Source organism: Phoenix dactylifera, chromosome 16, assembly GCF_051530095.1.
Source record: "Phoenix dactylifera cultivar Ajwa chromosome 16, Ajwa_hap1_PhDact_Kaust_v1.1, whole genome shotgun sequence".
Lineage (NCBI taxonomy): Eukaryota > Viridiplantae > Streptophyta > Magnoliopsida > Arecales > Arecaceae > Phoenix > Phoenix dactylifera.
The window spans coordinates 18,984,460-18,999,881 of record NC_143205.1 but is presented as its reverse complement, the minus strand read 5'-3'; the positions used below and the strand labels follow the sequence as shown (position 1 = coordinate 18,999,881).

At 37.4% G+C, this 15,422-nt stretch overlaps 1 protein-coding gene across 7 annotated transcripts; it reads left to right on the top strand.

Moving 5' to 3' along the window:
• The first annotated feature begins 58 nt into the window (after window positions 1–58).
• Window positions 59–14,684, top strand: LOC103717500 (auxin response factor 12-like). Of its 7 annotated transcripts, none has more exons than XR_016398753.1 (15): window positions 59–660; window positions 732–847; window positions 947–1,045; window positions 1,121–1,177; window positions 1,252–1,407; window positions 1,506–1,590; window positions 4,121–4,211; window positions 4,293–4,457; window positions 4,539–4,661; window positions 4,900–4,975; window positions 6,019–6,166; window positions 7,017–7,993; window positions 8,073–8,263; window positions 10,596–10,735; window positions 14,165–14,684. XR_016398753.1 is itself a non-coding variant. In XM_089927890.1 (13 exons), exons 1-13 carry the CDS (start codon window positions 618–620, stop codon window positions 8,265–8,267), a joined length of 2,331 nt encoding a protein of 776 aa, XP_089784016.1. In that variant the 5' UTR covers window positions 59–617. The 7 variants fall into 7 exon arrangements, 1 of the variants encoding a protein (XP_089784016.1); XR_016398751.1 differs by having other exon boundaries at window positions 14,160–14,684; XR_016398752.1 differs by lacking the exon at window positions 14,165–14,684 and adding an exon at window positions 13,036–13,325.
• Window positions 14,685–15,422: the final 738 nt, after the last annotated feature.

Below are 15,422 nucleotides of genomic sequence, written 5' to 3'. Positions count from 1 at the left end.
ATGTTGTCAGTTGCCGACCGTAGTGTACTTAAGCCATCAAAGAAGCCAGATTAGCCTCATAGTTTGCTTGAAATCCTCTGTGACTAACGTCCTAAAACTCAAAATTCTTTAATAAAAATAAAGATCTTGAGAGAGAAAAAGTTAAAACCTAATTTGGCGGAGATCTCTCTCCCCCACCTCTCTCTCACCCCCACCCGCAATCATTCACATATCGTACAGAGAGAAAGAGAGAGCTCGGAAGCAACCTCCCATGGCGATCTCCATCACCGAGAGCTTCTCGGAGCTTGGATAGCGTCTATTTCTCTTGAGAATTCCCTCCCAGTTTTCTAGCCTGAGTTCGGGTTTAGCGTTTGGGGTTTCGATTGCCCTTCAAAAACCCTAGTTTGGTTGCAGCTTAAGTCTTGCAGCTGATGAGCTCTGTTTCTTGGATTTTCTCTAGAATGCCGGTGTTTTGAGAAGGGGGAGTGCTTCAAAACCGCTGATTTCTTGAGAAACTAGTGTAAAGGTTGGAGCTATCTTTGAATTGGGGAAGGAGATGGAGTTACAGAAGCGGGTTGGATTCCAAGAAGTGAGCTTGAGTTCTTCCTGGGAGCGGTTGTGAGGGTTAGGGTTTAGAGATGAAGCTCTCCACCGCCGGCCTGGGGCAGCAGGCGCAAGAAGGTATCTTTTTTATGTTGCTTTTTGCTTCTTATTCTGAGGAAACTAATTAGTTGGTTTGTACTTTCTGGTAGGAGGAGAGAAGAGATGCTTGAACTCGGAGCTCTGGCATGCCTGCGCCGGCCCGCTTGTTTGCCTACCGACGGTCGGCACTCGAGTTGTCTACTTCCCACAGGGTCACAGCGAGCAGGTGAAATTTATTTGAGCTTAAAGAAAAGATTTTTCTAAACTTAGAAGGAGTTTCTTGTTTTTTTGATGTTTTTATTGGAATCTTGGTTCTGGAATTAAGGTCGCTGCGTCGACAAACAAGGAGGTCGAGGGCCAAATCCCTAATTATCCAAACTTGCCTCCACAACTGATTTGCCAACTTCATGATGTTACAATGCATGTGAGTTCTTGGGGTTATCTTTATTCTGTCTGGGAAGTGTAGGTTAGAGAGTGCTGATTGGTGGTGAAATTTCAGGCAGATGTCGAAACAGATGAGGTCTATGCTCAGATGACCTTGCAGCCTTTAAACCCGGTAAACCTGATTTCCAAGTTCGATAGTTTTCATTCCTAGGGTTCATTTCTTGATGAAGATTGTTACTTTTGCAGCAAGAACTGAATGATGCTTACCTTCCTGCTGAGATGGGTATTATAAGCAAGCAGCCAACAAACTATTTCTGCAAGATTTTGACTGCAAGCGATACCAGTACTCATGGAGGGTTTTCTGTTCCTCGTCGATCAGCTGAGAAAGTTTTTCCTCCTCTGGTGTGATAACTATGATGATGCTATGATTTTCTGATGGTGTTCTATTTGCAACGGCATAAAATAGAACTAATGGGATAATGCTGTTTGTTTGTCTGTAGGATTTTTCACAGCAGCCACCGGCTCAGGAGCTTATCGCTAGGGATCTGCATGATGTTGAATGGAAGTTCAGGCATATTTTCCGAGGTAAGCTAAAGGTTATCTAATTAGCAGTCCGCAATAGAAAATCTTTTTGTAGGGCATGTACAATTAGATCTTGATGTGGTCAGAATCACATAAAATGTAGAATGAAGAGATGACTCTAATGAAGCATGTGTTGATACTTAAGCATTGGGTTTATAACAATTTATACTTGTTGAAAAAACTCATGGAGACTTGGACTGCTACATAAAGGCCTTCGTCCAATTCCGTTGATATGTGGTATATAAGTGGTGAATATTTCAGGATAATTAAGGGATTGAATTTTCCTGACTATCACTTGCATTCTTGTTAGGTATATTAGATTGTAGGGTTTCTGCTGTAACAGGGTTCCAATTAAGTAGCTACATGGTTTTGGTAGAAATTCCTTAAAGATTTTATTTTATCGACAATCTATATATACAATGGGTGCCAATAAAAGGGGTCCTACTGGATGTTAGAGATTTTGATCCATTGATTGTTTTCTTTCTATATATCTTTCTACCCCCTTTTCTTCATCTTGCCTTCATTATCTTTGCTGTGTGATTTTCACATATTTGCAAGCATTAGTACTTTCATAGTGAAATGGAATTTTAAATTGCAGCGGATGCGAAGCTAAGACATAGTCCATGGATCATAAAAGAATGCCCCAATACATAGTATCTCCAAATACATGTCTCCATGGATTTAAGTCCATTATAACAGAGTTGAAGCTAAAAAGGGTAAATGGATCAATGTAGTTCTTGTCATCTATCAGTATCAACAACTAAAGATCAACTGAGCTCACTATACAAATTGTGAGAAATCTATAGGTAAGGCTGTGTTGAGTTGGGAATGATGGTCAGATAGCCCCTAACCCAGCAAACATCATTTCTGAATTCTCAAATTAAAGTGTTCTACAAGAGGGATGGAATTGTGTATTCTGGAGAGTGGGGGAGATCTGTTTCTCACCCACTTGTTCGATTTAGACCTATTCTGTCTCAGGGAATCCAAATATGAATAACAAATTCTTCTCGAGAATAGAGTAGATATCTCAAGCTTCACTATCTGCAAACCAAAGGGCTCTAGATGTTCACTCCACGGTTCAAAAGGTGAAGCCTTTTGCCCTTATTATTTTCCGAAGATGAAATCAAAGATGTTCTCCTGTGGACTACTCGAGCTTGTTGACAGCCACCTTCCTTTGGAAAGTCGATTATTTTGTTTCAAGATTATAAAGATCCTTAGAAAGAGGGCGCTGAGGATGTAAAGCATACATTGACTACGACGGTGCAACTCTACTTGATCAGTAGAAGAGAAAAGGGGAAACAGGATTTGAAGATTGGGCAGATCATGCACCTATACTCTGTAATAGAAGATGCAAATGATCTAGTGGTGCTTGTGTTTAGGCATCATCAAGCCCTAGATTCTCCAACACAGGAATAACAGAGATCATTGAAGCCCAGCAAGCTGACAGCATAAGGGAAAGCTATTCACTATCTCATATGGAAAAACATAGGCACATAATGAAAATTTGCCAAAAGATGGCAGAAGAGCATGATCATTAAATTTCAGTTAGATTCGACTTTTTGTCAAGTTTTAGTGCGTATTACCCTACAATTTCTGTGACTGTCATCATGACCATATTATATTTTGATTTTTTTCCTATGAAAAATCCTAAGTCAAACCGAGCAAATAGTAATTGAGATACATGCAGGTTCAAGTTACAATGGCATTTTTGAAACCTTTTTTACAGACATGGTTTGTGTTCATAAACGGTGTTTTCAGTGGTTTTCAAAGAGTGCTCCAGGAGTATATGTATATGGATATTTTTGTTGCCTTTAATTAGGAGAATTCAAATGAATGCATTAAACATGTGGAGTGGTGGATTACATGAAATAGGATGTCCCACAGGCATTGCTCCTTTTCTTTTCACTTGATTCTATCACATTCTTCCAAGTAATAATTTGTTGATCTGGATAAATTTTTGCCAAAGTTTGAGTCCTTGGGCCATTTGATTGCTGTTTATTTTATTCTGTTTTACTTATGTTGAGATTTCTGTCTTCAAAGAGAATAATTAAGGCGGAGCATTTAAACAAACAATCAGTCAATTCTTTGGTTCAGCTCGTGAGTGGTGAAATATCAGCACTTGTATTTACTGCTGAATATCATATAAACTTTTTATGGATATCTTGCCAGTGAATTATCAGCTTTTATGCATGTTAGATGTGTGTCATATCCTAAAGAATTCTGCTGTTCTGCTGGGTGTGCATTGCCATAATTTTAATGTATAACATACTAGAAACTTATATTAACTCACTTAACCCACGACCAGTATCTTGTACTGCCTTGTTGCTAGTATGATTGTGGAGTGTGGTACTTATTTGTCTATTATTCCCCTGTGTTGATTTTGTAGTATAATGAAGATGAAGTAGAAACTATATTTTCTGTTTTGGGTCATGAATCAAGAAACATTGATTTGCATCATCAGAATATGTCCATTCAGTACATCCAAAATTATCATTCTGTGCATTAGTGCATTGCTACATTTCTCTTATTGCAGGCCAACCCAAAAGGCATCTTCTTACTACGGGCTGGAGTGTGTTTGTCAGTGCCAAGAGACTTGTTGCTGGAGACTCAGTTCTTTTTATATGGTTGGCTTTAATCTTTAGATCTTCTTGTTCTACTTACTGTGTGGTACTGGAGAGTTAATTTCACCGTATTTTCCACATCAGGAATGAAAAGAATCAGCTTTTGTTGGGTATCAGACGAGCTAGTCGACCACAAACTGTAATGCCTTCATCTGTTCTCTCAAGTGATAGCATGCATATAGGACTGCTCGCCGCAGCAGCTCATGCTGCTGCTACGAATAGTCGGTTCACCATCTTTTATAACCCAAGGTAGCCAAATACTCTGAATATTCTTTCCATGGTCATACTTCTGTTCTAGTGAACAGTGTTATACTTGTGCAATTTTTGTAGGGCAAGTCCATCTGAGTTTGTGATACCACTTTCAAAATATGTTAAGGCTGTGTTTCACACTCGTATATCGGTTGGGATGCGTTTTCGTATGCTGTTTGAGACTGAGGAGTCGAGCGTCCGTAGGTAAGGTAGCAGTGTTTTGCCATAATTGTTTTTGACAAGTTCTTTCCTTTGTACAATTACTTTTAGAGTATGCATATCTGCAATGTACCGCACATACTAATTGCTATGCAGTCACCTTTTTTGTACTCATTTAATTTCTGATTAAACCTCTAGTTTTTGTGGGTTTAGCTTGTTCTTTTTTCCCTTAAATTTGCTGATTGATTTCAAAGAAGTTCTGATGTGAATGCAATGAATCTAGGAACATGGGAACAATAACAGAAATAAGTGATTTGGATCCTGTACGTTGGCCAAATTCTCACTGGAGATCAGTCAAGGTAAAGAATTCTATTGGAGTTTCATTGATTTGTATATGTCACATTGATTAAAGTATGCCCTTGAGATTATTATGATATGCTAGTTATGTTGAAGAATCTAGGCATCGATTTGAACAAAGTGATATATCTGATGGCGAAGGCTTTGTATTAACTGTAATAAATAATAAGAATTCTTGTTTCCAGTTATTGTACATGTGTCTATGACCATGAGATAGTATATAACTTTATATTCTCTGTTGTACTGTTAGTTATCATGCCTATTATAGTAATATTGCAATTTTTTATATTGCTCCTGATAGTAGCTATCATCAACATCTTTTTGTTCGGTTCAATTCCTTTTTCTCTTTTGTTCATTATGTTGAATTTAATGTTCATCATGATTGGTGTGATAAAACAAATATAATGCACTTGTACATGTTTCATTGAGCAACTGTTCAAAGACACATTTACAGAAAAGAAATATGCAAAAAGTCATATGTTATGGCATTGTATCCTTCTTTCACATAACTATTAGAGCTGAGTAGGTAAAACCATAATCATAGCTATTAAGCATTGTCCCAGCTATTTGTGGTCAGATTTATAGATCCTTGTTCGCCCAGCTTTCCCATTTATAGCTTCCTCTAATATTATCTAAGCTTCACTAGTTATCTACATCAAATATCATGAACGAGGAAGTATTTCCTGTTACGCATCTAATCAGTTTCAAGATCTTATTCATAGTTACTTTGGTACATGTTTAGAAGTTAAATTAACAGTTCTGTCACTTCCATTGATGTTATTTTACTCAATGCATTTCTAATATTTTATGTTGTAAAGTCCATGAAAAGAATGATTCTACTATAACTTCCTTTTGATGTTGTTATTACTCAGTATTATGCAAATTCAGCTAGTTCCTTTACTGCTCATTTACATTCAAAATCTTCAACATGTGTATATTTGTTTCAGCACTTTATTTTATGTGTTTTTTTGCTTTTCTTAATCCAAATCTGGAAATTTAACTAATTCTTAATTATTGTATTTATTTGTCATTGTAATAACCACAGGTTGGTTGGGATGAATCGACGGCAGGTGAGAGATCACCTAGAGTTTCATTATGGGAAATTGAACCTTTAACAACCTTTCCCATGTATCCATCTCTGTTTCCGCTCAGGCTTAAACGCCCTTGGTATCCTGGAGTTCCCTCTTTTCATGGTAATATGATCTCATTTTTTGATGCTTTGTTCTGTTCGTTCAATTGATTTAACCTTCAATTTGCATTCATTAGATAGTTTCTTTTGCCACGTGTTACCTAATTTACTTGAGTAACTAGAACCTAGTAGTTTAATTAGTAGCATTATTTATTTTGTAAGCTATATATATCGAGAAAGATTTTCAAACAATTTTAAATAGAGAGATGGAAAAATTGCATGTTGTGCATCTCCACCAGTGGAAAAATAGGCTAGTATATTAAGATGATACAATACTGGATGCAGTTACCATGTGGTAGGATTTAGAAGTACCAGAAAAAAAGAAAATGGTTTCTACCCTCAATATACAACAGTAACGATACGATGGCATAAATGTGCAAACACAAACTTTCCTTCAAAGTCCTGTTGAATCATGCATAAAGAAATTGTTCAGGGGTTCAGAGACTTTCATGTGGTAAGGGCTTTGCGAAGTTGTTGGCAAGATGTAAAATCAGTGGAATGTTACTTTAGGCAAAAATTCCACCAAGATAATAAAGACAAATGAATGCCAGTTGGCATTATTGGTATCCTTATGGAACATTAGAAAGCTAGCAAGCTAAGTCACACACTTGTTATGCCTCTAGTTGATGGCAATTTTCTGTACATGTCCTTCCATGACTGTTAGTGGCAGCTAAAGCTGTCAGGACTGTTACCGTTCTTCCATGTTCAATATTGACATCTTCTCTGTTCACATTAGAAAATGATTCAACTAATTTAGCACAAAGAACTTTTAATTTTTTAAATAAATAATCCACTCAGCATGGTTTTCTCATATTGTCTCTCTCTCTCTCTCTCTCTTTCTTATTACAAATAAGATGAGGGCAATGCTTTGATGTGGTTGAGAGGAGGTGCCAGTGATCGAGGCCTTCCATCTTTAAACTTTCAGTCACCTGGTGTGGGCCCATGGGTTCAACAGAGAATGGAATCTACACTGCTGGGACATGATCATGATCGGTATCCAGCAATGGCTGCTCCAGCTTTGCCAGATACAAGAGGTAGCGATTATCTAAAGCAACAATTTCTACACCTCCAGCAACCTTATCAATTACCTCAGCAGTTCTGCAGTACCAGCCCATTATTGCAGCAGCAAATTATCCAGCAAGCATGTGAACAACAGATAATCAGTCCTCAGTCACAAAATATTTCAGGTAACCTGACACATAATGTTCTACATCAGCAACTGCAGCAATCGATCAATAACCAGAAGCAGGTTCAACATGCACAAACATACCCAGAGTCATATCAGATACCTGGAACTCATGTGCAACAACAGCAGGCACCTCTGCCATCTCAGTTGTGCGAAAAATTAGAATTTTCTGATTCAAGTGTGAACTTCTCAACAGTCATGACATCTAGCTCTGTCCAGGGTATGCTAGGCACTGCTTACCCAGAAGGAAGTTCAAATGTTTTGGACTTTGCAAGACTTGGTCAATCAATGATGAGTGAGCAGAATCAGCAAACATGGGAACCAAAATTTACGATGTCGCAGTCCACTACTTTTGGCAACGCAGTTTTGCTTCCATCATTCCCTGGGAAGGATGGTTCTGTGGGAACTGAAAATGGTTCTACAGATATGCAGAATCACACCCTGTTTGGTGTTAATATAGATTCTTCCTCCCTCCTTTCTCATGCAGTGCCTAGTATACGTGCAAACTCTATTGATGATAGTATATCTACAATGCCATATGCTTCCTCAAGTCTTCAAAATTCTATTTATGGTAGCCTGGAAGAGTCACCTGGTGTGCTGCAAAATGCAGGAGAGTCTGATCCAACGACCAAAACATTTGTGAAGGTAAGAGGAGCAAGAAAGATCCTCAATGGCACTATAGTCTAAATCTTTCAGGCTAAAATTGTTGGCCACATATATGCAGGTATACAAGTCAGGATCAGTAGGGAGATCACTGGACATCACCCGGTTCAACAACTATGGTGAACTACGCGAAGAGCTGGGTCTGATGTTTGGTATTAAGGGTCAATTGGAAGACCCTCTGAGATCAGGCTGGCAGCTTGTATTTGTCGACAGGGAGAACGATGTGCTTCTCCTTGGAGACGACCCATGGGAGTAAGAATACTTAAAACTGTTACAGCTATATTAAGTTAGAAAGTTACTTTTTTAGATATTTGATTGAACTTTTATAATATGCTTTCAGTTGCTCCTAATCTGTCTACTATTTGAGTTTTATGACAGTTGACTTATTCTTTCCTTTTATTCATTGTTCTTTCTTCGAAGAAAATTTGTTTTGTAGGTTATGCAATTCAGTGTAACCATAGTATAGTGCTTACCTAGTGAACTTGCTTGCTATCCTTGAGTGTCCAGCAACTGAATGTCTAGAAATGCGAACATATTGGAGTAAACTAGCAGTGTAGATAGTTTTTCGACTTAAGACACTATCAGTGGTTAAAATGTTTGGCTTCTGGATTAACTTTTTGTCAAGGAAGATGGACTAAAGCTGGGAGAAATTCAAGAAAAGGTGGGGGATTAAAAGATGAACATGTAGATAAAGGAAGAGCTTTGTAGGCCTTGATTTTCAATTAAGTAATAGAAGCTGGCAACAAATATTTCTTTTTCTTATTTTGCAATAAAATCTGTGGAAGAACTTCTGAAGTTTAGAATATCTTGATAATTCAGAGAAATGTGGTAAGATGGTAAAGAAGAACTAATAATAAGATTTTAACTGGAGGTACTCTGTGTTCGTTGGGTACTGTCACATAATCATCTAGGAGCCAGGTAGTCTTTGAGCATCCTCTCAACTGAAATCAGGTCAATGTTGCAAGAAAGTAACAATGTCTACTTTAAACCTCAATGTTGTCTATGGGCTGAAACCCAATGAATTGCCATGAGATAAGGGTTGATGCTCATAGAAAGTGGTTTTGGAGGCTAGCTTCAAAGAAAGCCTCTTTGAGGTTATGCTGCTCATAGACCAAAATGATTTCATTCGGGCCTTAGCAAAATGGAATCCAAACTCACATTAAAGGAAGTACATCAAATGGATGGACATGATGGAAAAGCAAAAGCACATTCTATCAAAGATCCCATCATGATGCAACTGCTTATTGGAAGTTACATTGTTTTAAGAATCTTCAGTTGGGAAGATCTTCGCTTCGGGACTTCAATCACTATTATGGTTTGGAGCAAGGTTTGCCGTCTCGGCACTGGACCCCGTACCAGTGCTACACTCGCACAGTGTCAGTATAGTATGGTACAGAAATTTTTTGGCATACCGACTGTCGGTACGCCAACCGTACTGGGTACCGGTACCGAACTGGTACGGTATGGTATGCCCTGTATTGTTTGGTTCAAGCTGGTACAGTATATCTTGGTTTGGAGGCTCCATCATTAGTAGGCTGACAACAAATGTTGAATTGAAGAAGCTTACAAATTTTTAAGTTGTGAAATTTCCCATCCTAATATCTTTAACTCCTTAAAGGAGTCTGAAAATGCAAAGGAGAAGAAGGGAAGAGGTGTTTAGTCACTTATGAGGACTGCATTTTTTAATATGGCTCCTTAGATGCTTCCTCTCAAGCATGTGAACAGAAGGGGAGAGAGAATAAAAGAGAAGAGAAAGTGGGCTACCATTGTGCACCCCAACTCAGAAAAGGAAATCTAAAAAAGAATTCTTTGAATATACATCCAGAAGGATTAGCATAAGGAGAGATTGGCTACTCTGTTGGAGTCCCAACATTTAAGGACTATTGAAAAGGGATCTAATATTGTTATTAGTTCTGAGGAAAGAGAAACAAGGGTGTTTGAGTGATACAGAGTCTCCTTGGCAAAGAATCTGAACTCGCAATATGACCAAGCACCCTAGTGGGATCCTTCCTTTGTGCAGCATGCCATAAGGAACAACTATGGTCTTCTTTTTTTTCTTTTCCAAATTTTGGTAGTCTTTTTAACAAGATCATCCTTTGGAAATTTTAGCGAGGTTTGGTTTTAACTAGATTAGCATGGTTATAAAGGATCCTTTCTTAATGGACATATGCATGATAAGTCAAGGAAGTTTTAAGTGAACATAAATATCAAGAAGAGTAATGGTCTGCGTTTTCTAATATAATTCTTGTATTAAAACAAAAGGATAAAGAGGGGAGAAAAGTTTGAATATGATGATTAAATTGTTAGGCTGTTAGGTTTTCTACCTATTAATCTCTTTTCTATGAGAACTAGGTTATGGTGATCTTGGATCTGCCCAAGCATTTTTTATGCTAAGAACTACCTTCAAAACACTGGGCTCCAGCTCTCGTGATGCTATAGAATTTTGTATTGTCAATAGTTTCAATATTTAATACTTTAATGTTTATATATGTAATGTAGCTTATAGCGACTTTTGTATTTGTGCAGCTGGGGTGCTTGCTTATATATTCTCTGATACAACAAATTTATTTGGCCCTTAACACAGGTCATTTGTTAATAATGTCTGGTATATCAAGATACTTTCACCTGAGGATGTGCAGAAAATGGGAAAGCGGGCAATTGAGCCCTGTTAATCATCTCAGTCTGAAAGAAAACAAAAATGGCATCTTATATGCGCACGTTTATGTGAGTATAATCATTCTTTGTTATCTTGCATCAAAGATTCTTTTGGACTTGCTGTTTGTAATGTATAATGCTCCATTCTACTAGGCATGAGATTCATTATAATACCTTCTACAACCATACAACTTCTATTCAAAGCCTTATATCAGGACAACTGGATTGAATCAGTTATCATTTGGATGTGTTTCTTTCGCACTTAAATATATATTTTGATTTAACCTGTCAATATATGTTGCATATCAATGCTGATCTACATTTTCAGAGGGAGTGAAGTCAAACAGAAAAACTGTTGAGGCAAACCCATTCACAAGGAGTGTTGAGGAGCACAAGATTCCATTTGTGGTTTTCCAGTGGCCCGATACAGATATAAAAATCAAAAATGGTTTTTCGAATAAACTGCAAAACTTTTCCATATCAGAATCTTTATTTTGGTGTCACTTTCTGTAACAAAAAAATAAAAACCACCTTGAATGCTCTCTGAATCATTGTGAATATTCTGATAAGTAAGAAATATCATTTATTGAGGAATTGGGTATCATAGAATAGCTGGATGTGAGCTCCCAAATTGGGACACACATGCTTTGGAATTCTTCAGCCCTTTAGTGGTGCTAAATCCCTTAGTAGGCGGAGCAGTTGATATTGGGTTGGTTTGGCATTAAAATAGATCGAAACTACTATTAACATTGTGAACAGATCACTGGAAATCTTCATGAATCAACTAAATTAATGATTCCTGTAGCTTACCACCTGTTATGGGATTTTTTTTTTTTTTTGCAAATTGGTGGTACAATACCTAATCTGGAAAAGTTTCATCATCATATTTTGTTATGCTGGTTGTTGTGAGGAATGACATATTTCAAACATGTTTAAATATGACTATTTATAGAATTTAACTGAGAGGCTAACATCTTAAATCATTTAAACTTATCTTCGTTATTTAACTGAGTACATGATGCTTATTACTATTATCTGATGATTAGGTATAAGAATGTTAATACGTAAACACAATCCAGATCACATTAACAAATGCTTTTTTGCATTTATTCTGATTGGCCTTGTGAATAATAGTTGGGAATGAAATTGTATCCAAGCCCAAATCCTCTAAAATAACTAGTCTTCAACTCACTTCTTCCGATTGCCTTTGTCCTTTGGACCATGTATATGAACCCCTCACCAAGAACATCTCCAGCTTACATGTTGAAACATCAGAAAATTCTCTTAGGTGAATTCCTTACTGTCTCCTTTATGGTTGCTGCTGCTAAGATTTGTCAAGCATTCCCGTATCTGATCTATCCACCACATCCTAGATTAGCCTAGCAGCTATTTCTTTCACAAAATTACTTGCAATACTAATGTTCATGATAGCAGCGCAACATAAAATTTGTCGATTCCTAACAGTGTTCATGTTTCCTGAGCGTTTTAGACAATCTGCTGTATTTTTGATGGAACAATCTGGATTTTATATGGCTATCAAGGTGAGTTCCAGGGACTAATCAATATTGTGGTATTGTATATGCTGAACCATTTTGCATGATATATAATAGTTTTTCTAGTTTACAGGTGCAAGTATTTGGAGTAAATTGTAGAACTTCCTATGTTCTGTAACTGACATGATATAGTAGAATATGGGACCATTTCTTTGGGGGAGTTAAACATTCAAAAGATGACAGTTCTTGATGGTGGAACATTTATTTATCTACAATGAGAAAGCTTATATTCTGTTTAAATATTGGTTTGTACAGTGTATGGCATTGGCCATGCAAGGTCCGTCATGTTTGGACTGAACTACAGGTATATCACACATGATTGAAGCTAGCAATCAACATTATGCTCCAATGACTCCATAAGAATCTTGAGTACGAAAGACCATTCTATGGAATTATACAGTTGGGTTATTAGTTCCCTCATTCAATATATTGACTTTTTTCCTTACTTCCGTTGAAAATATATTGACTTGGTGCAACTTCTTTTTCCTGCACATAATGGTGGGTATGCCACCATCCAAAGTTGAATCCAGGACCTCCCTGATAAGGAGAGGGGTACCAACCGGCTTGGTCCAGCTAACTTAACTAATTTTAATTCTAAAAATCCTTCTACAATCTCTTGCTATTGTTGATTTGCATCAATATTGATCTTAATCTATCAATTTTGGAGGACATTTGTGCTCAGCCTTAGCCTGAAATGTTTAGATGAGTGATTGTGATCAACATGCGAAAACCAGAAAAAAATGAATAATATATTATGCTATATTTATGCCTGATAATTTCAGTAACGTCTTGCTAGGTTGGTTTTAACGTTTGCAGGTTGACCTTAATATGCGAAATGCGTTCTCCAAGCATGCTCTCAACAATGCAAGTCTTGCATGCCAGCGAGTAGAGGATGTTTGGTAGAATCTTAGAATAGTTTTGTAATATATGGATGCAATGTGGTACACACTGTTAGAACGTTCTATTTTTGTAATCAGTTGCTGCAGTTTTAGTCTCTTTAAGTACTTTTGGTCCTTAATTTTGCTCAGTGACCGTTAATATTAGTGACTCATTTGTATTAACTGCTTATAATCGGCAATGACCTTGTAGGTCCTAGTTTTTGGATATTCAGTTTTTTTTTTGTGTGTTTCTGATGTCTTAGGCATTTGATAGCAAGTTTCTTGTGCATCCAATATCATTATTGTTTTGTTTGTTTTTTGTTGGCAAATTTCTTGTCAGTCTTAATAAAATTCATTCCTTCATATACTTGATGATCATGAGGTTATTATATGTGCTGAAGTCAGCATGAACAGAGATTCAGGGTATGGTCAACTATAATTTGAAATCAAGATTGTTGACGAGTTTCAAATTTTTGGCTCGTAAATTGCTTGTGCCCTGCACCCCCCTGCCCCATCTCTTGCACAGCTAAATTGGAGATGAGATCCATGCCATTGCTTGGCCAATAGTCAGCCAGTTAGCATTAATTGAAACCGACGGAAGTATTTTGCTGTTTCTTGATTGACTTTTATTAACTATGAGAGGCCATCAAATTATATTTACTGTTTTCTACCTATCAATTCATCACCAACTTGCTCTGTTACCCAGACAGTTGGGATCAAGATTGTGTGTCACCTAAACTGCTATCCGTGAAGTATATTATTGCAGGGTGTTGTCCAAGTGGCGTTGCGCTCAATGCTTTTTCCTATCTTAATATATTTCTGTTTCTTGAATGCTTATCATGAAATCCTTTTAACTTTTTTTTATGATTCTTTTATGCATCATGTGCAATTACTTAAATACTCAGGAAACTATTTTGTGATCTTTTGGTTCCAACTCAATTTTGCGATTCCCAAGGAATTCGATGTATTTATGAAAATATATAGTAGCTGTATTCAGTTTAAAATCCAATTTTATTGTTAGATGTCAGCTAATGATGTCGGTTCTTGTCGAGGTTGGGTCAGTGCAGGCATGGACCGAGTTGGTGTGCCCTTCAGGAGGTGCATCTGAATCGTGGATATGCAAAGTGCTGGTGTACTTCTAGTGGTCTATGAATTCTGCATCTATGATCATTCATTAAGAACTTTGATCCATGACTTCGATATATATGTAATAAGAGAACTGGTAACTAGTCATTTTCAGCTCGAGAGGGACAATTGGATCTCCAGAATTAAAGTCACTATTTCATTGTCTATCACGACCCAAATCAATGCAAGTGGGAGAATGTTCAACTCGAAGAATTGGGTAAATCTGTTGTAGTTGAGATACTATGGCGATCTATAATGCCACTCCATTAGGTCTGCTTTCTTGGATTGTTAGCATAGTTGGATCGTGTATGGGCACTCAACCACTCATACTGAGGATTTTCTGGAAGCCTGTGTCTCATTTGGGAACTCCTTATGCTTTTGATCGAATGTAGTGTAACTTTCCTTTTCCTGTCGTGCTTAAACGAGGAACTTTAATTATATATTTGCTTTTCCTTGGTTAAATTGTCTTTGGCAATTTGTTATTTCCTTTTCAGAAACAAAAAATAATTTCCATTCAGTATATTTTTGATTCATGTATGTACCATGTATTCATGTGGAGAGAGAGAGAGAGAGAGAGGATGCTTGGCTGCAAGAAATATACATTGCAAGCGAGGCAGCTTATCTATCCATGCAATCCACATATTTTCATGCCATTGAAAAAATCATTTTCAGAAAAAAATGCGGCATCATTTTATGACGATTTTTTTGGTAGTATATAAAAAAATTCAGGATTGCATGATCAGAAAAAGCTTTCCCATTCATCCCACTACCTGCTTCCATCGCATCATATATCTAGTTGTTCCCTCGTTGTATGAGATGATGCTGCATGGATGATGATAACGGGTAGCTAGGTATTGAGGAGCCCCTAGTTAATAAACAAAATGGAAGACTTATGCAACATTCTTTGCAGTCTGACAATGGTTATTAGAATGCTCAGCTTTGTTGGCACTATGTAAAACCGCAACCTTCTTGTGGGCTGTCGGAGTTTGAGTTGCCACGTAAGAGCCTTCTTGTTCAAACGCCTGAATCCTTTGGGAACCAGCAAAGCACTCTCCAGCGGTAAAATCTATTTCCAGTTTACAACATGACCTCTTAGAACTCAACCAATCCAAACCCAGATCCGAATCACCCGGTCGCATGACTCCCCCTTCGCACACCAGGCTGACTCCAACCTCATCTTGGTGACGACAGATTTGCTTA